The sequence below is a fragment of the Pyxicephalus adspersus genome, chromosome 5, assembly GCF_032062135.1.
Source record: "Pyxicephalus adspersus chromosome 5, UCB_Pads_2.0, whole genome shotgun sequence".
NCBI lineage: Eukaryota > Metazoa > Chordata > Amphibia > Anura > Pyxicephalidae > Pyxicephalus > Pyxicephalus adspersus.
This window is the reverse complement of record NC_092862.1, coordinates 139209766-139237274: the sequence shown is the minus strand read 5'-3', so window position 1 is coordinate 139237274 and position 27509 is coordinate 139209766. Positions and strand designations below refer to the sequence as shown.

Genomic DNA, 27509 nt, shown 5'->3' with positions numbered 1-27509 from the left:
TTGTATCCAGTGTTCCACCCAGCACTTTTCAGTAACCACCTGGCTGTTTTTTGGGTAGTTACTGAAAATCTGGGTCTCAGAACAGGGAACGTCACCCGCCTACAGCTTCTCCACACCCAGCTTAGAATAATTTGTAGAAAAAAACTTGTATTGATTTAATTTGTCAGAAATTATGCCCACTCAATTTGTAGTATTGAATGGAAGTTTAAAAAAATATATCTGAAGCCAAAACCATTTTGATTGAATTTTGGAAAATTTTACATTTTGAATACATTATTGTTAGGCCTGGTACAATGGTCACAGGGAAAATAGAGAGAGGTCACAGATAGCATTAAAACTATATAAGGTCTTCCACTCAACAGCCAAAACAATGGAAAGTTAGCTCTCTAGAGCATCCCCTTCTCCTCCTTGCACATCTCAGCCTTCTCCCCATCAAACATCTTTTAGTAAAGCTATAAAAATAATTCTTCGGAGTGACGTTTTTCTTTATGCAGTCTATGTTTTCTGTACTGAATCTTCTATCACCTCAAACTGCTGCTTCGGTTTAGTGGCCTCCTGCATGAGCTCGTGTAACTGTCCAATCTGCTCTTCGTTAAATAAGTCAAGCTTGTCTTCTGATAGGCTGGCTCCGTACTGAATCTTTTTTGTGTCTGGATTATGGAGACTGGACTTGGCTTGTTCCCACAGCATTGCAGCATAACCCTGGGTAATAAAAGATAAGTCGGTGATTTTAGTAAGTATGCACAAGTAACATTGTTAGAAGAAATATAAGACTTATCAAAGAAATGCATCTCTAAAGCAAAATAATCACAAACCTGGCCAGTTCAAAGCAACCCTGGCATGGAAAAGTTCAATAAAATATCTTCAGTGCAATCTGCAGATAGAGATATAGGAAGCTGAAGTCATATATGAATCTTGACTTTATCCTATAGAAGTCAGGATTTGTCCTGCCCCTGCTTACTTTTAAAATGTTCTTACTGGTTAAAGAAGCTTCGTAATAAATAGAAGGCTAATGATATGGTTAGGAAGACAGACGGTAGTTTTTATTTTCTTCTAAAAACTGGGACTTTAATGGCAGAACAAACTAAATTATAAATGACATAAAAGGAAAAAAATTTTACACAATTCTTTAATACATAGATACTGATACATGAATAAATCCAATTAAAAGTACAGGTAGTCCCTGGGTTACATACAAAATAGCGAATGTGTATTTGTTAATAAATTGAATTTGTATGTAAGTCGGAACAGGTACATTATTTTATTAAATGCAATTAGCACAGATGTTTGTCTCAATATATTAATAGGCAGCGTGGTATCAGTTGGTTGTATAAAACCCTCACTGTGACTTAATCACAAAGTAAAAAAAAAACTTTATGGAGCCTAGTCATTTATTAACTTCTAGAGCAAGCTATGCTTTGCCATGCAAAAAAGAAACAACTGCAGAGTTTGTTTTGGTCAATAAAGAGTTACAAAATGTTACAGAAGAGCTCAGTCCTGAAGATCACCTGCAACCTCAGCTGTGTTTAGCAAAAGATTTCTTCTGCAAGTCATACAAACCACCCCTCCCCCCATCAAGCCTCCATCCTGCACACGAGCGAGCAGGGAAGCCTGTATTTAGTCGTCCTTATGTCAGATGTCCTTAACTCGGGGACTACCTGTACAATGATTGATCACGAATACATCATTAGACTTTATTGCTCTGTCCTCGACACGTTCCGTAAAACCAGTCCACTTCTCGAGGAGGAAAACTTGCAAGCTTTTTATCTAGAATAATGATGAAATCCCATGGAATAATGATCTCCTTACACTTGCTAGCTGTAGGGCATCAGGAGAAAGCGGTTAAGCATGGCATGCAGATGTGAATCTGGTCAGGCAAACACGTTATGGGAGACACTACTGGAAGTAGTACAGGGACTACTACACCTTCTCCAAACTGAAATATCACTTGCAAGGGAGGAGGTTTAGAATCTGTGATGAAGTCAGTGTACAGTACATGGTAATTATATACATATAAAGCCCTAGCATTTAGTACTGTAAAACAACTTTTTTATTTCAAAACGTCCAAATATTACATTTTTCTTATAGTTAGTCATATTTACCACTGATACCTGGCTGCAGCTTATACTTCTCAGGGTGGTGGACATGGTCTGCTCAAGGCTCCTACATCAACACCATCAGGAATGAGACTACACCTTATGGGTTTGCATTCTCACCCATCAATACTTCAGCAACACTTTTAGGGTTTGCAGAAGGCAATATGATGATGCCGGGGATCTCATTAACAGGTAGGCATGGATCAAAGGACCGACAAGTAACAGGATTACCGATGACAGCCCAGGACAGGAAATACACAGCTGAAGCACTCAAGCAGAACTACTATCTCCAAAAATTTTAAATAATAAGTATATCAATACAACGTAGACGGTTTTCAAATTAAAATTAAGTGGAATTATGTTGAAAAATAAGTTATTTTTTTTTTGTGGTCCTGTAGTCTTTTGGATCAACCCAATAAACTGATCCAAAATAACTACAGTTGCTTTATCACTTAAAAATGGTTAGGCATACATTTAAAACATAATAATAATATATGCAGAATTTTGGTACCAATATCTGTTACGTAAATGACAACCTTTCTCTCTAAATACAGAAAAGTTGTTCTCTGGCAGGAAGAATGATAAATATATACTTTAATTTGCCCTCTGCTTAGTAACGTAAACAATCCAACTCAGGCTCACATACGGCAAAACAAACGTATATTTGGAAAATGATGATCGCTGAAAATAAAACCCCTGACAGGCAGTTCAGTGACTGCGTCCATCTGTTCCAGCAAGGGAGGTGCTGACACAAAGACATGAATTTTTTATAGGATGTTGCTATTTGCAGATACTGTTTGTTACAGTTACTCACCAGAAAACATAACGGGTGGAGGTGTTAAAAAAGGAAGTTAAACTTGAGTCCAACTGTGTCACAAGTCAAATGTATGAGCTTAAAACCCCAACTTGTATGCTTTTTGACCTTAAAGCTGAAGTCTGGTCTGATGATAAAAATCTCCAGTTGGTACAGCCATCCTATACAAAGGTTCTAGGTTCAGTTAGTCGATGGCAGTGTTTTTCAACCAGGGTTCCTCCAGGAGTTGCTAGGGGTTTCTTGAGGAATTTGTGCCACTTGGATTGGTTTAACTGACACCGATGAACTTTTTGGCTAACTGTAAGGGTGACAGTCTTCCCAATGGCCAGCAATGTAAAAGTAATTCTTTCCACTGACCACCCTACTATTGTAGAGTGACCCTTGGATTTAGTAACGGCAGGGGTTCCGAGAACTGAAAGTTATTTCAAGGGTGCCCCCAAGGTTACAAAGGTTGAGAAAGTCTGGTCTGGGGGAATGTAGCAGACAAAATGCCCCACTGAATGACCAGTTCCCAAAGTCTCTCTTCTTCGTCAAATGCGCAGGTGATGTCTTTCTAACATAGTCACAGTAATAGACAGGAATAGCTGCTGTTATCATACCTATAAATCACTGGGTAGAGACCAATTATAATGTGATGTGAGCATTGCTGACACAAGCTGGGAGTTGTAAAGAGATCCATGCACCATAATAATGAGGGTGAAATCCAAAACCCCCTTGTGCCACATGCTTTTGAAGACTATAGAAGGTAGACTATCATGGTGGACCCTGTGTGACCCAACAAATCTGGAATGGATATGGTCCCAGATTGAAAACATTTACCAACTAATAGCAAATTATTTCTGCTTTCTTATTATCTTATCCAGTCTTGGAGAGTCTTTATTAAATTAAGCCCATTGTGATATTATAATGGAGTATGCAAGGTCCAGGCTTGCAACTGCAATGCTGTCAGCTTGGAGTATATATATCACATAGAATCTACCCGCTGATATACCAGCTCTGATGTCCGATGACAACTACTACTTACATGATCTGCTCTAACACCTCCTGTTTAAAGCTAAACTCCTGGAAATAGTTAAATACACAGATTAGATGTACATTTAGTAGCTGTATTACGTACAAAGAAATTTGTATGTTTGTCCATTCGGTCCTGAGGTGTGCAGGTTTTCTATAAAAGGTATAGATCTGTTCATGGGGAAAGAAGGCCCTTATCCTTTTCTGCTGCATTTCACTTTCACTTACAGGTCTCCTTCCCACTCTCAAACTGGGACTGGACATTGAAAGAAGAGGAGCTGACTGACAAATTAATCTCCCTGTCACTCTGCTTTTTTCTCCAGAATGATAATTCCATTGCAGCACAACTGTCGCCTTGGGCTACTTTTCCTCCCCCAGGAGGTCTGCTATACAGACTGTACATGTAGCAACAAGAGGCTGATACAAAATCAAATTTAGGTACTTAAATACACAAATACCTTTGTCGGTGTATTACTGAATACATAGATACAATACTTTTTGCTTTTATATTTGTTTGGAGTTCAGCTTTAATTTTCCATAACAGTAAGTTGCTGCATCACATTTCCTGCTGAAACTTTGTTCTCTGTGTGTTTTTCCTTGATGTTCCAATTTCTCAAAGCATCACACGTTCATTACTGATTTGCGTTATTTCATGCAGCATCCTGACCCTCCAAACACCGACACCTCTGTCCTACCACCTCCCACATAAAACCATCCTGCTTGGCAGTGCTGGCATCATAATGTCACAGAAAGGGCATCAGCTGGAGTTGAGCCCAAGTCTACTTCCACCCCGACCACATACAGATAAGATGATAGAATGCCTTGTAAAGCCTTGGGGACTTCAAAGATCAGCTTAATAAATGTAAACTGGACAGCTAGGAATAATGAAGTGATATATATATATATATATGAAGAATAACATTTTAGTGATGATAGAACAACAAAGTCCATTTATTTTCTTTCATACGCTTACATAATGGCCCTAATTTGTTTTTAAGATGCAAAAGAACTCCAAAAGGTGACCAACAGTGACTTCTAGAAAATAATCACCTGTACACAGCAAACTGGTAAATAAATTCCCCTCGGTCGGTTTTTAGAAACTCTGTCCATTCAAAATGTATATTTAATTTCCTTAAAAAGATGTCTGATAGACCTCTTGAGGCCTCTGTTGGAGAGTTCCCGGATCTGCTCCCCTGCTAGGCATCGTGGTGGATTTCATCATCCATCACCATCCATTTCAACCCTTTTAACACGAGGAAAACCCTTGAAATACTCTCCAAATTTTAGGGAACTCCTGGCAATAATAACAATATCTATAGCTCACAGTATGATAGCAGTGGTGGTCAGTAGGAAGAATGCCTCTTACATTGCTGGCCAATGGGAAGAATGTCACCCTTACAGAGCCAAAAATAGAGGCGCTAATTGTTAATTCCTCAAGGAACCTCTAGCAACCCCTGGCGGAACCCTAGGGTTCCATGTAAATCTGGTTGAGAAAAAATGTAATAGAGAATGCCACGGGTGGAGAAGGAACAATTCAAAGGTCAAAAGGAATGCCCAAAGCTCCACAGTGGGCAGGAAGAAAATCAGAACCTACATCAAGCAGACTGCAATAGTAGGATGGAAATATTTGTGAGTGGAGTGACCCTTTATAAGTGAACCTTGCAGTGCCCCCATTAACCCTTGGAAGATAAGTATCAGTGGTTTGGTGTTGGGTTTCAGGAGGATCATTCAGGCTTAAGTTAGAACTTCACATTTTCACAAGCAATTCAAAGAGACTACTCTGAAGACTAACACGTGGTGCTATCAAGGTGGTGATTTTCACAGGTCCTTATAATGTGGAGATCAGGTAAACTGATAAATACAGCTGAAACTTTTTTTGTGATTGCATGGAAATCTATAAAAACAAGATAATTCCTTGCACATGACTAGATGGTTGAAGTCAGAATCTTATTCACTAAGCTAAGGGAACTATCCCTTGCCATGGGAATAATTCACTATGTGAACAGTTTAAAGTTCCCTTTATAAATCAACCCCAGTGTGTTCGCTATTAGCCAGGAAACCTAAGTTTATCATTTAGTTTCACTTTGTTACTGGGACCGGACTTTTCCTTGACTTCCAAACCCGTGTTCTCTTTCGCCCCTTTCAGCCGGGGGTGCACCATCCGTCCCTTTCTATTAGCCACCTGGCTGTCATCCAACAACAGCTTAGGTGAAATTATCACACAACAATGATTACACTAATACCTAATACAAATGATTAAACTATTTACAAAACATGAGACACAGTTGGGAATTAGAAAGAAGCTGCAAATATAGGGGTTACTGGATACCCATGGCACAAACAGCTGGGAACACTAAATTTAGTATGTGTTGCCCAGCCCACTTTTTGACCACCTGGTTGAAAAAATAATTTGGGGAGAACACTAAAAACTTTACCCTGGCATCTGCTTTCCAATTAAATTGCATTAATGGATTTTCACAACGTTCCCATTGAACACTAACAGGTACATTACCCTACCTATTCATAAACATCATCATCCCTATAAAGCAATGCAATCAGTGAAATTGCTGGGAACTCCCAATACTCAAATATAAAACTCTTACAACACACAGTATCTGGTGTTGCAGCATTGCCTTTAGAATTTGGGGTAGCAGAGTTATTATAATATCAGAACTTAGGCCATCTGAAGTCACATCACATCCACAAATCATGTGCATTATAAAGGTGAAGGCCAGTAACATGGAGGGAGAAAATTAATGAAGGTGAAAGTGATCCCTTAGACAGCAATTAAAGTAATTAGCGAGGTGCAGGATGATGGTGCAGTGGCGGCTGGCTACACAGAGCTACTTACATATTATCTAACTAATATCAGTTAGAGCAATAATGCAGCTGATGTACCTGGAGAGCAACTGGGAAAAAAAAGGGGATTGGTTGTCATTGTTAACCTTCTATTGCCATATATATTGCCATGGCGGTTTATAAAAATAGATCACCCAATAAATAATATAACAAATACCCCACACAAGTTCCATGGCTGCATTTGTTTTGAATTTTCAATCTAAGAACGTTATCAAGTACAGAAATGACCTGGTGTCCTTGCCACTTCATTTATTTCTGGTTGTATGTCCAAGATAATAAATTGATACAAAAATGAAATATTAATTAGGCATTGCAATTTGTTGTTCGGGTAACAGCTTCACTTTCTTCTCAGTGTTATAAATCAACAACACCGTATCACAAGCTGTGCATCACGTCAACACTGATGACCAATTTACAGAGAACTTATAGACGGTGAATATAAAATTATCAGCTTAGGATAGGACAATACACTAATTTATTCTGAGTTTATTCTCATGTTAAATGAGTGCAATTCATTTAGCCCTCTAAGTTTCTTTGGGGGTTGTACAAACAGAAGCAAAATGCAGAAAATATTTTCAACTCAAACCAGAGCCATTCCATATACAAGCACAGTTTGCAGTTGACAGGTTTTGGACCATGAAGTATATGCAATCACAACTTGAAATGAGTCGGCTGCACACTGCATTCACAAGACACATTGCTATTAAAGCAGAAAAACAGATGGAAGTTGTGCTAATTTAGTGCTAAGTTACTCTTGTACAGAGGAGGTAGAACCTTTGTTGGATTTTATTGTCCTATGTGCCTTAAATGGGGAGAATTGCCCTATTTGCACTGACAAGGATGAAAGGTAGATCTCACCCTTGCAAAATGGGGATTAACCTTCACTTTGGAGATATTTAAAGTAGAACTAAAGGCAGGGCTTTATTGCAGAAAGGAACAGAAGATGTCTCTTTTACAATAATCATTCCTACCTGGCTGATTGTTCGCTTCATCTGTTAAAATTGCTGAGCTATGCATGGGCAGTTTAGCGTTGGATGCCAGAATACACGGCACATCCCAGCTTCCCCTGTGGTTGCCAGAACTCAATGAGCTCCTGGGCGCCTGCCAGAAGTGATGTAATCCAAGCCCAGCCAATCAAGATGACTGAAGATCAAAACAAGGAAGAAAAGAAGATGGCAGCTCCCAGGAATGGGGACGGGTGAGTATAAATGGAGCATATTTCTATTTTAACATTATAGCACTGCAGATGCCACAACAGCCTGACAGTGACAGTGCTCATCTGCAAGTTGAATGTTTTATTCTGTAACTTAGGCCAATGTAATTACTTTGCAACAGCTGTGATCACCAGATTGGGAACCAACAAATAAAGAGCCCCATTCTTCATACAATGCCAGGCAGCCAATAATGGGTGCATGGTTGCACAGTGGCACCTCTAAGACAGAAGTCAAAAGAGCCAGGCCAGTCAAATTGTGGGTCTATGAATCAATCTACCATGTACATGATAAACTGCTCAGTAAACCCATAATTTGACTAAACTCCCACTCTGACAATCGGGCAGGTACTTTTTTGCAGAAAGAGTATAGGTGATGTCCCTTCTGCAATAACTCTTCTTACCTGTCTGAGTGCCACCCAGATGTCAAATTTCTCTGAGCTCTGCATGCGCAGATCAACCCTGGCATTCCATGCAAGTGCCAGGACTGAATGAATTCCCCGTGCACCTGCTAAGGTCATCCCATTCCAGCCAATCAAGATGGCTAAAGATCTGAATACAGAAGGAAAGAAGATGGCAGCACTCATAATTGAACAGGGGAAGGTGACTATTTACTGGGTTTAGTTTTGCTTTAACTCAACCATTCTGGTTCTCAAAGGGCAAGGAGTAAAAAGCTGTCAGTAGCAGCCAGGACTAGGAGGCAGCAAAGAAAAATGTCAACTGCTGGCTCTCAAAGGGAAGCATTTAATAATATATCCCATGCATTGGGCTTTGCACTAGGGAACATTAATAAAAAAAACGAGGATGGTAAGGAGTTAAAAATATCCCTTTTAAACTAAGAATCATATCTCTGTACCCTCCATTGAGTTCTATCCCCCTAAATACTAAAACCTAACAGCATTATAGCACTACATTTATCTACTTGCATGTTGTAAACCAATTTTTTTGTATACTGAATAAGAAAGTTACTTAAAATGTTCTCCTTCCATGCACCAAGGGAACCACATACTAAATTCTTCTTCTTACTTTTCTCTTATTGTTTTACCCGAACAGCACACCAGAGGCCATTAGTAAACCATGTGTTTTTATATAACAAAATCCTTATCCGCGGTACCCGCTATGGGGTACAGAAACACAGAATAAAACGAAAAGCTGTTATGTCATGTTTATTTATAAGGGAAGATAACTAGCAAAGTCACTGAGCCAGTAAGCGATGATTTACAGAGTTGGTTTAAACCTTCGCCAACCTCGAAGCCAATTCTCTGATTTACTAAAGGGAAGACTTCTGAGCAGTTTGTAAAGAAAACTCACAACACGAGAATTTAAAACATTACAATAAATTGTAAAATTGCAGAAGGTTCTAAGGCGATCTATTGGAAACCATGTTACCCACGACTCCGCTGAAACTACAAAAAGTTTTGCTCTAAATTAACTCTCTGTCTAATGAAATCACTTTATAATACAAGGTGATGTTGGAGATACATCAATGTGGTTAACATAGCCAGTGTCGCGCCCTTTGCTTGAGAAGGTTTTTAAATCTAATGGCTACAAGTGATTAGTTTAAAATGAAGAATTATTGAAGTGCCTTGTATTTTAATTGGTATTCACTCATAACCTCATCACACACACGGCTCCAAGACTTTTCTAGAACTGCCCTGACTCTCTGGAATGGTCTTCTTAGTCCTGTTCGGCTTACTCCTACTTTTTGCTCATTTAAAAGAGTGCTCAAAACCCATTTTTTCAAACTTGCCTACCCGTCTTCTGTCTCTTGAAACCCTCACTACTTCCCACCACTCCATATTGTGTGTTACTTCCCCCACCTCCAAGATTGTAAGCTATTCAGGGAAGGGTCTTCTCCTGTGTCACTAAATGTATTTGTCTGTCACTTGCAACCCCTATTTACTGTACGGCGCTGCGTAATGTGCTGGTGCTATATAAATCCTGTTTAATAATGAAAATATTAAATAACAGGGTGCATCATCCTTCTTCCAGACAGATCGCAAAGATGAGCAGGGTAAATCTAGCAAGCAGACAATTTTGCACTATGCTGCAGCATAAGCTGATTATATTTTGGCTATTTAGCTGTTTCTAAGATCTTGTTGAGGGAGGATACTGGAGGATAACCCTCTGTATCACGTGTTTCTCAGCCAGGATTCCTAGGGGTTCCTTGAGCAATTTTGACTCTTAGGTCAGGTTAACAGACACCAATGATCTTTTTGGCTAACTTTGGCGTGACATTCTTCTCAATGACCAGCAATGTAAGAGCCTTTCTTCCTACTGACCTCCATGTTAAAGGTCAAGAAACACTGTTCTATACTATGGGAGGTAAGCTTTCCCACAACAAGTTGTTTGATGCACTTTATACAGTGTTTAAGAATTGAATAATTATATATTGAATAAATGGTTAATCACTAGGAAAATGCACTGCCATATGCTAGATGCAGTAATGTCTCCACTCCCTCCAAGATCCAACACCAGCTGGCACTGGGCATTTTGGTTCCAGCTGTGATGGAAGAAGTATGGAAGGTGAGCAATGGAAAGGTGAATGCAAAAAGGTTTTGGGGGTCTTAAAAAAGACACCGTCACTTTTCCCTAAACGGACATGGTGACAGCTTCTCTTTAAAGTGGAGCTATATTTATACTTTTAAAAATGTTGGATTAGGCAGTGCAATATTGCAGAAAGAGACAGGTGATATCCCTTCTGCAATATTCATTCTTACCTGCCCGATTAGTCAAAAGAACTGTCAAATTCTGAGCGGCACGTGCCGGGAGTGAATAAACTCCTGCGCAGTTACATTCCCATGGGCAATTAGGAAGGCCAGAGGTCGCAAGAAGGAGGAAGATGGCGGTCCCCTGAGATGGAATGAACAGGTGAGTAAAGCTGGGTTTAGTTCTGCTTTAAAGTAGGCTGGTGTCCAAATATAACAAGGTTAAACAGTTTTTCTGTAAGGGATGAATATTAATAAAAAACATATAAAATGCCAATTTCCTTTAGAAGAAACACAGTTATTTCCCCCATCTCCTAGATTGTAAGCTCTTCGGGGCAGGGTCCTCTCCTCCCTTCTGTATTTGTCTGTCATTTGCAACCCCTTTTTAATGTACAGCTCTGTGTAATATGTTGGCGCTATAGAAATACTGCTTATTATTATTATTAATTTTCTAGTGTTGGTCTACTAACCAAAAGCCTTGATGATGAAATGATTCCCATAGAAAGGGAAGATACAGCAACTCTGATCATGTAATCCTCCCCAGCATAAGCAGCTTCTTCTCTATGAAAGGTCATTATTTCAGCAGTTCTACTACTTTATCCATCTCATCAAAACCAATATTACAAAAGAAAAAAAAATCACTCGATTCATTCAGTAATGTCAAGAGAAAGTCGATATCATAAGCGTAAAGAAAAGAGAAACTAGTATTTAATAAAATTCCATCTCTGTAGGTATAAGAGTCAGGAACATTGAATTACAGGCTTGAAGAATTACGTGAAATAACATACATTTATTGATGGGGAATCTCTTTGGATTCTCTTCCCATCTAAACAATGACTTTTCAAAGTGATACTTTTTTTTATAAAGGTCATGTTACAATAAAACCTGTAGAAGTCTCAAATTCAATTTCATCATATGCTGGAGTCATGCCTGGAAAATAACATAGATTGTCAGCATTACTACTTATGAAAGGATTCTTTTTTGTGTCAACCTACCTATTCATAAGTGTAATTCTGTTGAAACAAAAGAACTAAACTCACCCAAAAGTATACTGTAGAGCATGTTAGGTATAACAGGATTGCATGATTATTGGTAATTTTTTTATTATTTTTCAATTAATGTCCATGTTTTCACCTGTGTATGCTTGTTGACTTTTCTAAAGGCTTCTTCTAGATGTATGCAAGCTTCCTGTAGGTTTGAATTTGTCAGGGTGCATCCACATGGCTGTATCAAATTCAACTCAAAAGCACGCAGGAAAACGTGACTCAGCTGCAGCTTAATAAAGTGCTTCACTCTTGAAAATGGGATGGATGTTCATACAACTTGATGATAGGATGAGCAGAGACTATTTGAATGGAAGCAGGGTCATAATCTAAAATTAAAATCTGATCTATGGGCAAATGATAACCCCCCTACTTCCCAACCTTGTTCAACCAATCTTTGACATAAAAAAGGATCTAAAATGGTCTTTTTGCTCATCCAAAGTCGCACTCACGTGACCCAAATCTCTCTTATTCTGTTTCAAGAATCAGGCAAGGCCACATTCTTCCATTGTCTCATTGACCAGTTCTGATGCTTACATGACCACTGCAAGCAATTCTAAAGGTAGACAGGGGTCATCATGGACACTCTAATTTAGTGTTTCTCTGCCAGGGTTTCATAGAATCCTAGGGTTCTTTCAAGAGTTGCTAGGGCAGAGGTAAGCAAACTCCGGCCTTTAGGCCAGATAGTTATTTAGCCCCCCTAGTTATTTAGTCTTGGATGTGGCTTAACCCCCCTAGCGTTCTAATTCTGTCAGTTTTTGATGCAAAAAGTAATCCTAATTTTTTTGCATAGAAATTTTTGTTTATATTGTGGGCCTGTAATTCTTAGGAATAACTCCCGGGTATGATAATTATATTTATTAATTATATTATAATCATAAATTATAATATAATACATAATTAAAAATAATAATTTCAAAAAATAATGAAATAATAGACAACAAAGATGTAATTAAAAATAAAATATAAAATTAAAAATGTACTCTTTTTTATTTTATGTTGTATAGTGTTTTTTTTTTTTACTGTAAAAACCATTTAAAACCAGATTACATTGTAATCTGCTTTTAAATTTCCCACCCGACCACACCCCCCCAATACAACACCACTCGCATCACCCGGTAGATGTCACAACCTGCCGGGTGATGCGAGTGGGGATTTCCCGCCCCGTCTCACTTCGACGCTGCTGCTGCTCTGCATCTCCAGGGAGATGCAAAGCACAATGTTTACTCGGTAATCTGCTTTTAAATTTCCCGCCAGGCCGCATCCCCTGATGGACCGGGGCCGCGGCATCACAGTGAGACCATCAAATCGCTGCTGGAGCGCAGAGCAAACAAAGGTGGGGGGGGCTTCTAAAGTTCCCCCGAGCGTGATTTGGGATTACTGCTTTTTGCAAGTGGAATCCGCCCCGAATCACACTCGAGATTACCGCTAGGGGGGTTAATTGAATTGTCGCGTTATCGCAAGTTCCTGCGATATTATGGAGTTCCCGCACAGTAGCTCCAATTACTATGCCTAAAGAGCAGAGGTCTCCAGAGGGTTGACCTCGAACGTTGTGTCTTCAACCCTGAATGGACTGATGAATTATTCTTCGTTCAACGTGGCAACAAAGCCCTGTGTTTAGTGTGCAACGACACCAACAGCACTTTCAAGCGGTCGAATCTCAAGGGGCATTTTAATGCCAAACACGCGCACACATACAGAGACTATACCGCTGAAGACTGAGGCTGCTCGCTTCCAGTCACGGTTGGAAACATTCCTTGGACACCTTGTTTCCTCTGGCCTAGTGTGTCTTCTTGACCTCCTGAAATGGCCTAGTAGTCCATAAGTTTGCCCTCCCCTGTGCTAAAGGTTCCTTGAGCCATAGGAAAATTTTGGCGATCTGTAAGGGTGACATTCATTCCACTAGGCAGCAATGTAAGAGAAATTCTTCCTACTGACCATCACATTAAGGTACTGTAAGCCATGGATATAGCAATTGAAGAATGAGTTCCCTGAAGACCTAAAATGTATTAGTTAAAAAGGTCAGGAAAGACTGCTAAATGTGGCTATGCAACCTTATTCACAACAAGTTGCAATCTGCTATGTGTTCTGACACCACAATGGCAAAAATTGGTTCGATTTATGCCCTATTAGCTAATATTGGAAAAGACAGACTGACCTCCTTCCTCCCCATGTGCATTAATAAGCCTTGACCCTGACCCATGACCCTGTTGCGGTATCAGCAGCTGTCCTTCCTTGACCATGTTTGCTAGGTACTGACCTCTGCATGCTGGGACCCAGAACACTTGGGTTTTGGAGATGCTCTGATTCAATCTTCTAACCACGGCAATTTGGCCCTTGAAAGAGTCACTGAGATCCTTTCACTGCCCAATTTTTCTGCTTCCAACATATCACCTTCAAAAATGCTTGCCGCCTAATATATGCGCCCCACCACTACCAACAGTGCCACTGTAACCAACTACACAATGTTCTTCATTATTCAGCGAAGAGCCATCAGCGGATTGAATGCTTTGGCTGATCAGTGTATATTGGAGGGTCGTATCTTATCTTATATATTATATTATATATATATATATATATATATATATATATATATATATATATATATTATATCTTATATTATAGGGTCTTATCTCTGACTGCTATCATTTTGATTTTTTTGGGCAGGAGCGGAATAAAATTGCATCTTTCCCATCTGACCTGTGTTCAGCTTTAAAACAAAACCCTGTTTATGTTCAAAGTTTGTTCCTCTTTAAACCCCATAGAATCAAAGAACTGGATGCACACTGCTAATACATTTATTGAACATCCTTTTTGTATACTGAATATGGAAGCCACTAAGATATCTTTCTACTGTGCACCAAAGGGAACACATACCAAATTCCTGTTCTTGCTTTTCTCCTCTTGTTTTTCTCAAACGATACACCAGAGTCCATTAAAAAACCACTTGCTTCTATATAACAAAAATCCTCATCTGCACTACCCGCTATGGTGAAACACTGAACAAAAATGCTGCAGAAAAGCAGTTATGCCATGTTTATTTATAAGAGGAGATAACTAGCAATGTCATTGTGCCAGCATAGTAAGCCATAAATTACACAAACGGTTTAAACTTTCGACAACCTCAAAGCCAATTCACCAAATGGCTGTTTACAGAGAAAACTCTGAGCAGCTTGTCAGTCAGTAAGTGATGAATTCTTTTCTTCCTTTTAAATTTCTTTTCAAATGTTAATCTCAGTTTTTTTATATGCAATCATTTACTTTTTTCTTCTTAACTTTCATGTGGATTTTCTTAGCACTGACAGTGTCCCGAGTTTACCGCGCCTGAAGAACTACTGTACCCTACTGTAGGGGGGGCAGCAAAATACGGAGCAAAGCAAAAGCATTTTATGACGTCCGTCTATAAAATAATGAGACTGATATATTAACGGACTTGTATTTATTGATATAACAATTCTAATGTTTGTCCCATCCAATATTCCCTCCATTCACAATTAAGCACCAATGCCGTCTTGTTTTCCCCTGGTGGAAGGTGAGGAGCAGATCAGTTTCTGTTTTTTCCTTTACTGCATCCATTGACTCAAAGAGTGTTCCTCTAATCACATATTTCAATTTAGGAAAAAAAAAAGGTCCAAGGTGACAAATCTGATGAATATGGAGGATGTTCCAGCGTAGTAATGTGTTTGTCGGTCACATAAAGTGCTGTGTGAGAAGGAGCATTTTCCTGATTAAGAACGAAACAATTTTCACACATTCTACCGTCTTTTCCTGACTCTTTGTCAGAACTTCCTTAAAATAATGTTGGGTCGCTGTTGTGCCTTTTGGAACTCATTCTGCCAAGATGACGCCCTTCATGTCACAAAACACGATGAGCATGGCTGTGGATTTGGACTTTTTTGATCTTTGGTGTTTCTAGTGACTGTGTTTTTTTCTTGGCACCATACTGGAAGATCTGGGTTTCGGCACCAAGGGATGACTTTATGAAAAAGGTTCAACTCCACCTCAAGTTGCTGCAGAATGTCAATTTGACTAAAAATTTTGAGATTACGCATTGCTCAACTTTTATACTTCTCATGATTTCAGCAAGAAATTAGCAAGAGGACATTGGTTGACGAGTTCAAAGATGCTACAAATTTATATATATTAAAAAAAGGTATATTATATACTGCGGAGGCTCAAAAAGGCCAGGAGAAAAGTCCTGAGGGCTCAGGGAAACCTAGACACACCTAGCTGTGTACAAAAAGCTTCCTTTCCTGCACTGAGAACTGCAAAACTCCTCGGCTTTTAGCGTTTCTGTGGACACATATAGAGACAATAAAAAATCCTACCACTTAATTACAATTGGTTTTTTGGGAAAAGGAGATTTATCTGCTGGGGTATTCAACAGCACTGTGCAACTGGTGGTGGATCTGCTCACTCCACCCAAAGCAGAGACAACTCTTTTTAGCATATGTACTCTTTAAAATTAGAGTTTGTCTTAGGTGTATTATGTTAGACCTGAATACATTCTGAGCCTCTACATTAAACAATCTCAGCACAGCACACATAATACCCTTGTGATGTACCAAGCACAGCACTTACATTTATAAAGAGCATATGGTGCGCTTTGCTGGAAAACATTGCATAAAGCGAGTGCCATCTACTGGAAATTGTATGGAAGAGGTTTTACCTGTAAAGGTTCCATCTCTTCCCTTTACATTGCTGTGTTTTTGTTAAATTCAGTTCATAACATTCCCTGAAACTTTATAAAGTAATATATAAATGTAATATAGATATTAAACATTCATTAGGTTGTAATTTATGAATATGTCATTTTTTCTTTATTTATTAAAGGACCCTTCTATATCGTACCCTTCTATACTTCCATTGATTTAATTAATTTTATTATAGGAAGACATACATATATATATATATATATATATATATTTCATTTTATTACCTAATTGTAGCATCCAACAGCTACCCATTATATCAATAACATAGTGTTTCTCAACCATTCCATGGAACCCCAGGGTTTCTCCAGAGGTTACTGGGGGTTCCTTGAGCAATGAGCAGTTTGTGCCTCTCAGGTCAGTTTAAGTGACACCGATGATCTGTAAGGGTGACATTCTTCCTAATGGCAAGCAATGTAAGAGGTATTCTTCCTACTGACCAGCACATTAATATACCGTGAGCTGTGAATATCGTAATAATAGGAGGGGTTCACTGAAGACCTGAATGTTTTTCAAATGTGTTTCTCCATTTTAAAAAGGTCAATAAACACAGAATTTTCGGGAAGACACTGCAGATGGTCAAACTGACAAACTGATTCTGCTATGTTCACCTGAAAAATGAAAGCTTAACTTTAGTCAATGACAGCTGGTATAGAAATTCAGCAGCTGCTCAAGTTAGTTAGTTGCTGGTTGACAACAATTGAGGTATTCTTGGCATGGGCATGGTGTTGGGGAACAGTAATTTAGGGATTGAAGGCGCAAAGGGGTTAAAGTAAGAGCAACTCAATCATTAAAATGGAAGCTCAAAAACAATTTTGGTATCTTTTAAACCTGCAGCTCCTGTTACATAAGTTGAAAAAAGAAGTCCATAAGGTTCAACCGCTAAGGAAAAAAAAAAAAAATCCCAGGTATAAAAATCTATGGACATAGTTAATCCAGAGGAAGGCAAAAAAAACCCTGGTACAATTTGCTCCAACGGAAAAAAAAAATGTCCGGATCCATGAGGCAATGAGGTGTTCCCTGATTTAGAAGTCTCTTATCTTTACTTTAAAGCCTTAATCCCCAGTTATATTCTGTGATTCTAGAAATCATCCAGCTTTTTCTTAATGCAATCTATAGTAGTTGCTGAAACTACTTCCTGAGGGAGCCGATTCCACGTTTACTGTGAAGAATCCCTTCCTTATCTGGAGATTAATTCTCTTTTCCTCCCTACGCAAAGAGCGCCCCCTTGTTCTGTAATGATCTCAAAGTGAATAATTGGGAAGAGAATTCTCTATATGGAGAATTTATATATGTATACAGGGTGATCATATGCCACCTTATACGTCTTATCTCAAGGGAGAATAGATTCAGTTCAGGTAATCTCTCCTCATAGCTGAGCTGCTCCATTCCTTTTATTAGTTTAGTTACCCTTCTCTGCACTCTCTCCAATTCCACAATGTCCTTTTTGTGAACTGGTGCCCAAAACTGGACTGCATATTCCAGATGTGGTCTGACCAATGCTTTGTACAGGGGCAGGATTATGTCTCCATCTCTGCAGTCTATTCCTGTTAAAAAAGTCTTGATAATTATACCATGAAGGTCCTTGTTTAGGATCACAATATTCGGTCCCCGTTTTCAACCTGTCAGACTTTAAAGTCAATCTGTACTTTTTCCATGCAGAGTAAAGCAACAGATCTACATCATTGCAGCATTGCACAGCTGCAATATACCATCGCCCTATTGTGTACATATGGTTCCATTTACATGGCAAGAAGAAGAAACTCTTGTAGCTTCCACAGAGCTGAAGACTCTCTCCAAACCCTATGCTACAGCTAGATTAGGGGCAGGTTCAGACCTGCAGAGGGTTCAAGTGATCCCAATCCGCTTCCAGCGGCTGGCACCTCCTTGGATATTTGGCTCCTTGCACTGTAGCAGATTTGACAGCGGTTGGCAGTGAGAGGCACTGAAACGCTCACCGACGCCCTCATTTATTCTACATTGGGCTGCCATGAGTGGAAGCTACAAAGAGCTACATTAAGCCCAAAGGCAGGACCCTAGGAAACGGGGACAGAGCACTAATGTGCAGCCAATGCAACTAAGGGGATGAATGTTAAAGAAGCAATCTGTCAGATCACTACAAAAGGACAATTATTTTTACTAAAATATTGGAAATTTTGGGTTGGCCCCAATGATGAAAGGGGCAAACAGCTGACAAAATAGTCATGTTTATAAATGATCATTCATTTGTGAATGAAAGGGGTACAGTTTTACAACTATTGCCACATGTATAAACTAGCGATCAGCATGCTTGCCTCTTTACAGATTGCCAAATAACACAAATATCCTATCCTAAACTAAAAAACAAAATAGTTCTGGCTTTAGATACATTTTACCATTGTGCTGATTATGTCATGGAATGGATTATAACAAATATCAATGAATAGATACGTTGTCCCTCATTATAATGCTTTGGCACCATCTGGTGGACAATCTTGGTGCAGCAGGTTACATTTTATAAAACTTTTTTTTTTTACCAAAAAAAATCATTTTAAAAAGGGAAAAAATGCTAATATTTATTTGTAGATAAAACAAAATATTTTATTATTATATGATGTATTCTTCATCCAAATTTTTCTAATATAATTTTTAAATGAAAACTGTCAAGCTGTACAGGAAATAAATACATTACTCATTTAGTTTATTTTTAGTATTGCAAGTTAGGCCATGTTCAGAGTGACCATAAGGTTGCTGTGCAGTTACTGCTCCCTTTTGCCAGTGAACCGCTGCTAAATGAAGTTTCCACTCGCGGCAGTCCCATAGAAAATGTATAGGGGCAGTAGTGAGTGGTACCAGTAATACTTACTGTTGCCAGCTGTCAAATTTGCAGATGCTGGTTCTTTAAGAAACAGCGCTGGGATACAAGTGATCAATAGCTGGCAAGGTGCCAGATGCCAGTAATTGAGCATGATTGCTCAATCCTGAGGCAGGCATGAATCTGCCTTAAAAATACCCTGTACTGGCAGCACCATGGAGGGTCAGACCGCTGCTCTCACACATAAATAGCAGCCATGATCTCCAGTATTCTGACAACCCCCCCTTCCCAGTTTCCTGCAGTGTGCTGTCCAGTTTGTCAGGCTGCAGCGCTGCTTATGTGTGAGAGCAGCAGTCCGACTATCCGAGGTGCAGCTACTATAGGGCTTTTAAAATCATTACTGTGTTGCACATATACAACCAAGGGTCCAGTGATAATACATATGGCTCTTGTATTTAGACCAGTGGTTGCCAAGCTTTTCAGTCCCGTGGACCACTAAAATTACTAGCTCCTGACCGCGCATGCACGGGGAGCCGGGTGTCAATCAAAGTGGGATAAACCTCCCTCGTAGTGACGTCATTGTGACAAAATCCAGAGAAACAGCTCACCCACTTCCCTGAGCCAGGGATTTTTAGGGTAGACCTGGCCCGTGGCTCTGGTCAGTGCATCCCCCCAGTGGAGTCCTCCTCCTGACCCCGCTCAGGGGTGAAATGGCCAGAGCCGCAGACCACCAAAATTTTCTTGCTGACTTCTGGTTGGCGACCGCTAATTTAGACAACATTGTTTAATTCAGCTTTACCTACAACCTTTACCTACCTTGAATTCAGCTTTACCTACAAGTCTGCTTTACAGATACCCTGTCATCAGGACATTTATTTCAATAACAATATTCCTATAGGATTATAGATGCATTTTTTGTATTTCAGGCATTGCATTCACCTGTGTACCTGAGACAACTGATGGCAACTCCATCTGGGTGTGCTGCCCCAACAACCCCAAATGCTGCTTAGTGATATGTTTTAACATTATTCCTCTTTGCTGCTCCCCAGGAGCTATATGGATGCTTATGAGGAGGGGTGAAGGAGCTTGAAAAACACAGAGAGTAATCAGTCACCCCATGAGGAGGAAAAGACAAGGATAGAGGAGGTGGCTGTGCTAAAGAATTGACGGTGCTAGACTAATTACAAGCAAGCAAAAGTTTTCATTAAAAGAAATTAACTTACGAATGGGAATAAAATCACTGCAAGTAAGCATTAAAAATATTTTTTTTTACATACTTCAAACTGCTGACATGGGGCTCTTCAAAAAAATTAAGCAGGTGAAGTTTCTTTTATGAGTCTTTGCTGCCATCTAGTGGATCTGTTTATCCATGTGATGAGAACACATTCTCTATTATCTCTAATGCATTTGTACATACAATGGGCTTGGTGTATTAAACCTTTCCACGGCTGGAGAGGATACACTTTTATCAGTGAAGCTGGGTGATCCAGCAAACCTGAAATTGATTTGTTTAATGTTATTTGCTATTTGTTAGCAAATTTTTTGAATCCTGGACCAGATGCATTCCAGGTTTGCTGGATCACCCAGCTTCACCAAAGAAAATGCATCCTCTCCAGCCTTGGAAAGCTAAAATAAATGAGGCTTTAATGTATGAACAAAAGGGCAGCCATAGTAGATGCTATACTTCTAATATGAATCTATGACAAAGCTGGGGGACGGAAAACAATGCACCCCTCAAGTGGTTGATATCTTATCTTAGCAGTTGTTCATTTTAATAAAAAGCAGTCCATACCTCCCACTCCTTCATAAAAAGTTTAGTTTCTGCTGGGCCGATATTTTTGTGTCTTCTGAATTCCTCCTTCACATACTGATCACCCAGAGCTTTCAGGTGGAGGGGCAGAGTGCGATGGAGGAGGAGGATCTTCTTGTAGAGGGACCTCACCCGGGACACGTGAGAAGACATACCTGCCGAGGTCTGCAGAGAGCACATCACGGATATCAGTCAAATATGAGAACAAACAGGATTTTCAAGCAGTTCTAATGACATTGTGTCAGGTCCTGTGCAGTCAATGCCTGGTTCAATAACAGAACATATCTAATATATGATTGAACCAACAGTGTAACCAGATAATACAGTCCTAGATAATTATTCACTTATCACAAAAAAATATATATTTTCGAATATGTGCCACATCCCAGCAATGTATCTTTAGCTTTCAGGTATCACAAACAAAACAAAATTATTCACTTACTTTTCCTCCATCCACAAATCAAGTCTAGAATGCCCTGCGTTGTCTCGGCTTCCCTCTTTTTTCCAGCTCTTACTGCTCCATCCAGCGTCGCCATCTTCGTTATTCCTCCGTTCTGGCAATTCACCAGATCTCACATTCAAGATCGGGTGACATGTTTTCCTCCAAATGTAAAAAAAAAAAAAAAAAAAAGAGTGCTGATCTTAGTGCTCATGCGTGATATTGAGCACTTTTTTTTATTACAGGAAAGCCCCCTGATAATGCATGCTCAAATTCAGGACTGCGTAGAAGTGTCTCAGAAGGCTGCAAGTTTCCCTTTCATGTTGGTACATACTTTAAGCAGATCTAAACTCCAAGTTTCTACTTACATACCTTTTAAAGGGTAGACAACCCTTTTATATAAATGTAAAAATTGTATTTATTTATTTTTAAGTGCAACAACCTTTGTTTATAAGAAAAAAAAAAACGGAAGCTTCCCTTTCTGTCTTGATTGCCCAGCAATCAAGCCAGAATAGGGGAGCACAGCCTCCTGGGATACCTACGTCACGCATTTCAGGAGGCTCCTGCTTCTGTGCATGCCCTGATCTAATAATTGCTCATCTCACGCATGCGCAATGAGATCGGCAATCTTTTCCCCCCATCTACGAGACCATGTGAGATGTATGAAGAAGAACCCAGAAGGAAATGGTGGCACTGGTACGTTCCTGCACCAGACTGAAAAAGGATACCGGGATGACGCGGGACCCAACTGAAGAAACCTCCCAATCTGCAGTAATAATGGAAAGTGTGTTTTCTTATTTTGACATTAGTTCTACCGTAAGGGAAAAAGACTTCATCAAAAAAATGTACAAATAACACACACAGACTTTTCCCCATTATGTATAAGGAATAGCCACCTGTTTTGATAATGTTAAAAATGTGAAGAAGTCCACCTTAAAACCCCAACAAGTGAGGTGAATAACACTGTGTATCCTATTGCAATGCCCTGTCAGGGGTTGGGATGTACTGAGCAACAAGTGAACTGTTAGATCTTCAAAAAGATGTGTTGGAAGCAGGAAAAATACAATGACAATATAAAACTACACAGCTGGGTCACCTCCAAAACAGCAGATTTTGTGGGGTGTTCCTGGTATGCAGTGGGTAGTATCACAGTGTTCTCCCCAGACTCTTTTAGCCGGGTGCACCACCCGGCATTTTTCAGTAACCACTCAGCTTTTTTTGGGTGGTTACTGAAAAGTTGGGTCACAATATAGCTACTACAGCTTCTCCCCACCCAGCTTAAAAAAAATGTCTGGGGAGAATTCTGATCTACCAAATGTGGCCTAAGGAAGGGAGACTGGAAAGCTGCCAACAGTTTCATGGGCACCCAAGGCCCCTTGATGCGCATGGGGGGGGGGTGTTAATTTGGTCAAATCCCACAGAAGAGAGATGGGAGAAAGGTGCACAAACCAACACAGCATCACAACGTGCATAGTATGGGGCTGAGTAGCCCCAGACCACAGTGCCCATGCTGACCCCTGTCCAGCACTGGCAGTGCCAACAATGGGCATGTGAATGTCATAAATGAACCTTAGAGGAATGGAAGACAAGGGTCTGATGAATTACATTTTCTTTTGCTGACCTGGGGGAAAAGAGAGCAGATGCCACAGAACACCTTCACAAGCCCATGCCCCATATTGGGTCACAAGGAAGGGGGGTTTATATTATTAGAAAGGGGGTCAAAGAATTTCAGCTGATCATTGCCTCTTCTACCATAAAACCTTTCCCCTGTTACTCACTGTACAATCCCGCCATTAAATCCCAGATGTCATGAACTTATATTTGTATATATTGGAGTCACCTCCTCCCAGCCCAGACAATCAAAACAGCCAAAGAAAATGAAAGCACCAATCAATGGAATAAATTATAGACATAGCAGGGATGAGGAAGGGACTCCCGAAAACTGAATCCCACCACCTCCACCCACCCGCCAAAAACTGGCCAGAATACTTTAGCTTTAAAGAGGACTTATCATCACAATTTCAACATTATGTAAATGGCCGGCTGTCGCTTTTACAAAATGAAAAAATATGTTTTTTAGGTCCACTTCCATCTTAATCGCTGTGGTGGTAAAGACGGAACAGGAAACCTGCCTCCTGGGATACATATGTCATGTATTATTATTATTATTATTATTATTATTATTAATATACAGGATTTATATAGCGCCAACATATTACGCAGCGTTGTACATTAATTAGGGGTTACAAATGACAGACAGATACGGACACAGGAGGAGGAGAGGACCATGCCCCGAAGAGTTTATAATCCAGGAGGTGGGGGAAGTAGCACACAGTAGGAGGGGGGAATTATAGGAAAGCAAAAGGGGTGAAAGCCGCCAGGAGAAGGGTAGTGCAAAAACGGGTGTTGCAGGATGGCAGTGTTAATGTGTGAGGAAGGAAGTGAGTAAGAGTTTAAAGAGTGAGCAAGGCAGCATTTGTTGGTGCCTAGGGTGAGGTGGGAGAGAGACTAGCGAGGGGTGGTTGTGGGTGCTTGTGAAAAGTTGTGAGCAGCAGGAGAAGTTGCAGCAGTGGCAGAGTGTAGTAAAATGAAGGGTAGGAAGGGCCAGGCTGCGGCCGACAAGTAGTAGAGGGATGAGGGAGAGTGTACTCAGTGCCTACGGACACACCACCCTGAATGCGCCCGATCTCGTCTGATCTCAGAAGCTAAGTAGGGTCGGGCCTGGTTAGTACTTGGATGGGAGACTGCCTGGGAATATCAGGTGTTGTAGGCGTTTTACGCCATCAGGGGTCTTTCTCCTGTATGGCTCTATACATTCACTTTTACCTCAACCCTCTGAAAGCCTTCCTGCGCACCGAGCTCCTTCAAAATAAACCCCTCAGCGCACGTTTATGTGCCCGCCTCCCGCGGCCGTGCTCCCTTTCTTTGCTGCGCGTTTTCAGCGCTTTTCTTTCTTCAAATTCCCTTTTTGGACTTATTTTTCACTTATTTCACTCCTATAGCAAGAGCACGCACATCTGCCCCCAGCTAGCCTCATCCTACCATCCTAGTGAGGGTTTTAGGAAACAGAAGATGGGTAGGTGAGGTTGAAGCATTGGGTTTTGAGGGCTCTTTTAACCCCCTCAGCGTTCTAATTATGTCAGTATTTCTATGCAAAAAGCGTTACAATTTTTTGCATGGAATTTATTTACATTGTAGGCTTATAATTCCTAAATAAATAAAATAAATAAATTAAATATTTAATAAATTTAATAATAAACTTTAATAAAAAAAAAACAAAAAGAAACCTGTACTATAACAGTACAGTAGCATATATTTTAAATATATATATATATATATATATATATACAGTATAATGTAATTGTATATATATAATATAAAGATTTCTTTGTATTGGACTTAATACATTTATTTTGTATTGAATCCAATTTCCCGCCGCGCCTCCCTCACCAACGTCACCAGGAGATCGTCTCTGCAGTCAACGGCTGAAGATCGAAGAAAGAAGACGTGTCCCCAGGACCTGCAAGGACCAGCAGGACGCCGAGGGACGCCAAGGGAAGAAGGTAAGTGGGGTTTTTGGTTGTTTTTAGTCACCCTGAATGTGACTCGGGATTACTGTTTTTTGCAAGTAAAATCTACCCCGAGTCACACTCGGGAATACCGCTAGGGGGGTAAATGTGCAGAAAGTAGAAGCAAGCCGAATAGGATGAGGAAGAGCATTCTAGAGAGTCGGGGCAGCTCTAGAAAAGTCTTGGAGCTGTGCGTGTGAAGAGGTTATAAGTGAGGAAGTCACTTGTAGGTTATTGGAGGAGAGAGGAGAGCAGCTAGGGGGGAATTTTTCAATCAGGTCAGAAGGGTAAGTGGGGCAAGAACTGTGGGGGGATTTGAAGGCAAAGCACAGGAGGCTGTGGGCTGCTCCTTTTGCGTATGCTTGACATTGGGCATGCATCATCGGGCGCTTTCCTCAATCCCACGCATGTGCGGTTAGATCGTGCTGAATTATTGTAAACATTTTTAGGAAACGCCAATCCCCTGATCTTACGTCTGCAATGGAAGCCTGCAAGACTCCTATGACAGGTGCACTTTACACCAACAACCACATTGTAGTAATATAATAATATATAAAAAGCAAAACAAATATCCCAACCCCCAGCTCACAGGGACCTCACTGCTGTCTATGGGATTCCTATGTAACCTGTGTCAGGGTCAAATGGCACACAGAGCAGCTGTAAAGTCTACAGAACTGGAAGGGGAAATAATCAATGCAACCATCACATAGGGCCCTCAGGAGCGTGTTATATCTATTATTAGAGAAATATACCTATTGACAGCCAACAAAACAGTTCTCTTACCAAAAACGCGATTTTCCCCTGCCAAAGTTTGGACCTCGCAATATCCGTAGTCAGGGTCACCGCCGCACAATCACTTGATTACCATTTTGCTGCCAGGAAGTAATTCAGTCGCCATCTTTGTTGCGGGCCGTTTTTCCAATAGTAGTGCTTAAAAGTGTACAGCAGGTGGCGATGTTGTTTATGGATTTCTTTTATTACTTTTTACTAGTTTGAATTTAATTTAAAGGGACAGATTGCTGCTGCTTGTTTTTTACATTAACTAAACAGTTTTTTTTAAAAAAACTATATGTTTAAAAGCCTGAAATAATAATACTATTTTCAATAAGTAACCCTTGGAACCCTTGTCCTGGGTTTATTGCTAATCACATGCTTATAATTTGGGATATTATTATTATTATTATTATTATTAATAAACAGGATTTATATAGCACCAACGTAAGCAAATGACAGACGAATACAGACAGTGGTACAGGAGGAGAGGACCCTGGCCCGAAGAGCTTACAATCTAGTATATATCATGCAATGTAAAATTATACTGATGCAATTTGTCACCAGCACCAGGATTGCTAGAAGACATTATTTGCATCACTTTCTCGCTTTAGGTGATTAACATTTTATTAATATTACACAGTATTAATGTAGCGCCAACATTTTACGCAGCACTGTACAAAGTCTATAGTCATGTCAGTATCTGTTCCTCTAAGGAGCTCACAATCCAGTGTCCCTACCATAGACCTATGTCTATAATACAGTCTAGGGTCTATTTTGGGGAAAGCTTATTAACCTAACTGCATGTTTTTGGAATCTGGGAGGAAACTGGAGTACCTGGAGGAAACCCATGCAAACATGGGGAGAACCTGTAAACTCCATGCAGATAATGTCCTGGCCGAGATTCAAACCTGGGACCCGGCGCTGCAAAGGCCAGAGTGCGAGCCACCGTGCTCCCCAGCACTGGAAACATTTGCCCTCAGTACAGAAGGGATTTCACAGAGGTTTTTAAGATGTCCTTCCATATTATTTTGGCATTGGTAATCAATCAGTAGCACCAGTGTTGCCCTGTGTTTTTGCCTTTTCTCCAGAGAGCAACACCACTTCCAGCATTCTTTTGTGCACATGTGCAGGTTATATGTCATCCCAACCAGCCAGTCAGGATAGCCAAAGACAACTAACATGGAAGAGGAGGTGGGTGACATGGGTGAGGGATCTTGAATTGCTTGAGGAAAGATAACTAAAGCAACGTTCAATTCTGTCCTGCCACTGGCCAATTTTACACTGCTGTATCATCTCTGGTCTCTAATTTCTAAGTTTAATAGAAACTGGATGATTTATATCCACCAGTCAGCTTTTTGTGGCTTTTAAACAATTGCTTGCCAATTGGTCCTAAAAATATTTTAAAAATAGAATCCCTCACCAAAGACATCAATGGACTTTGGGTTTTCCAAATTTCAAACGTAGTTCTCCAAAACCCTTGGTGAATTGAACCTGGGCAGATTTGCTCATCTTTAGTTGTTTGAACTGTACATTTATACATCTTGAACACTTTAAAATGTTTCATTGCCATTGCCATGTCGTGTATAGTAGCAAAAACACGGGTATGTAGCCTAAAGCAAGCACTTGATCAGTGTTTTGAAGCATATTGGGCCGTCCCAGCACTGGGTTGC

At 40.1% G+C, this 27509-nt stretch overlaps 1 protein-coding gene and 1 pseudogene across 2 annotated transcripts; one reads left to right on the top strand and one right to left on the bottom strand.

Annotated features, from left to right (window-relative positions):
* Nucleotides 1-234: 234 nt before the first annotated feature.
* Nucleotides 235-25978, bottom strand: SDHAF3 (succinate dehydrogenase complex assembly factor 3). 2 transcript variants are annotated; one of them, XM_072412920.1, is made up of 3 exons: nucleotides 25849-25978; nucleotides 21040-21222; nucleotides 235-702 (listed from the first exon to the last, which is right to left on the bottom strand). In XM_072412920.1, the coding sequence occupies exons 2-3, from the start codon at nucleotides 21208-21210 to the stop codon at nucleotides 496-498; spliced, it is 378 nt and encodes a 125-aa protein (XP_072269021.1). In that variant the 5' UTR covers nucleotides 21211-21222; nucleotides 25849-25978; the 3' UTR covers nucleotides 235-495. The 2 variants fall into 2 exon arrangements, with proteins under 2 accessions (XP_072269021.1, XP_072269022.1); XM_072412921.1 differs by lacking the exon at nucleotides 25849-25978 and adding an exon at nucleotides 21500-21645.
* On the top strand, nucleotides 24151-24269 carry LOC140332228 (5S ribosomal RNA; annotated as a pseudogene).
* Nucleotides 25979-27509: the final 1531 nt, after the last annotated feature.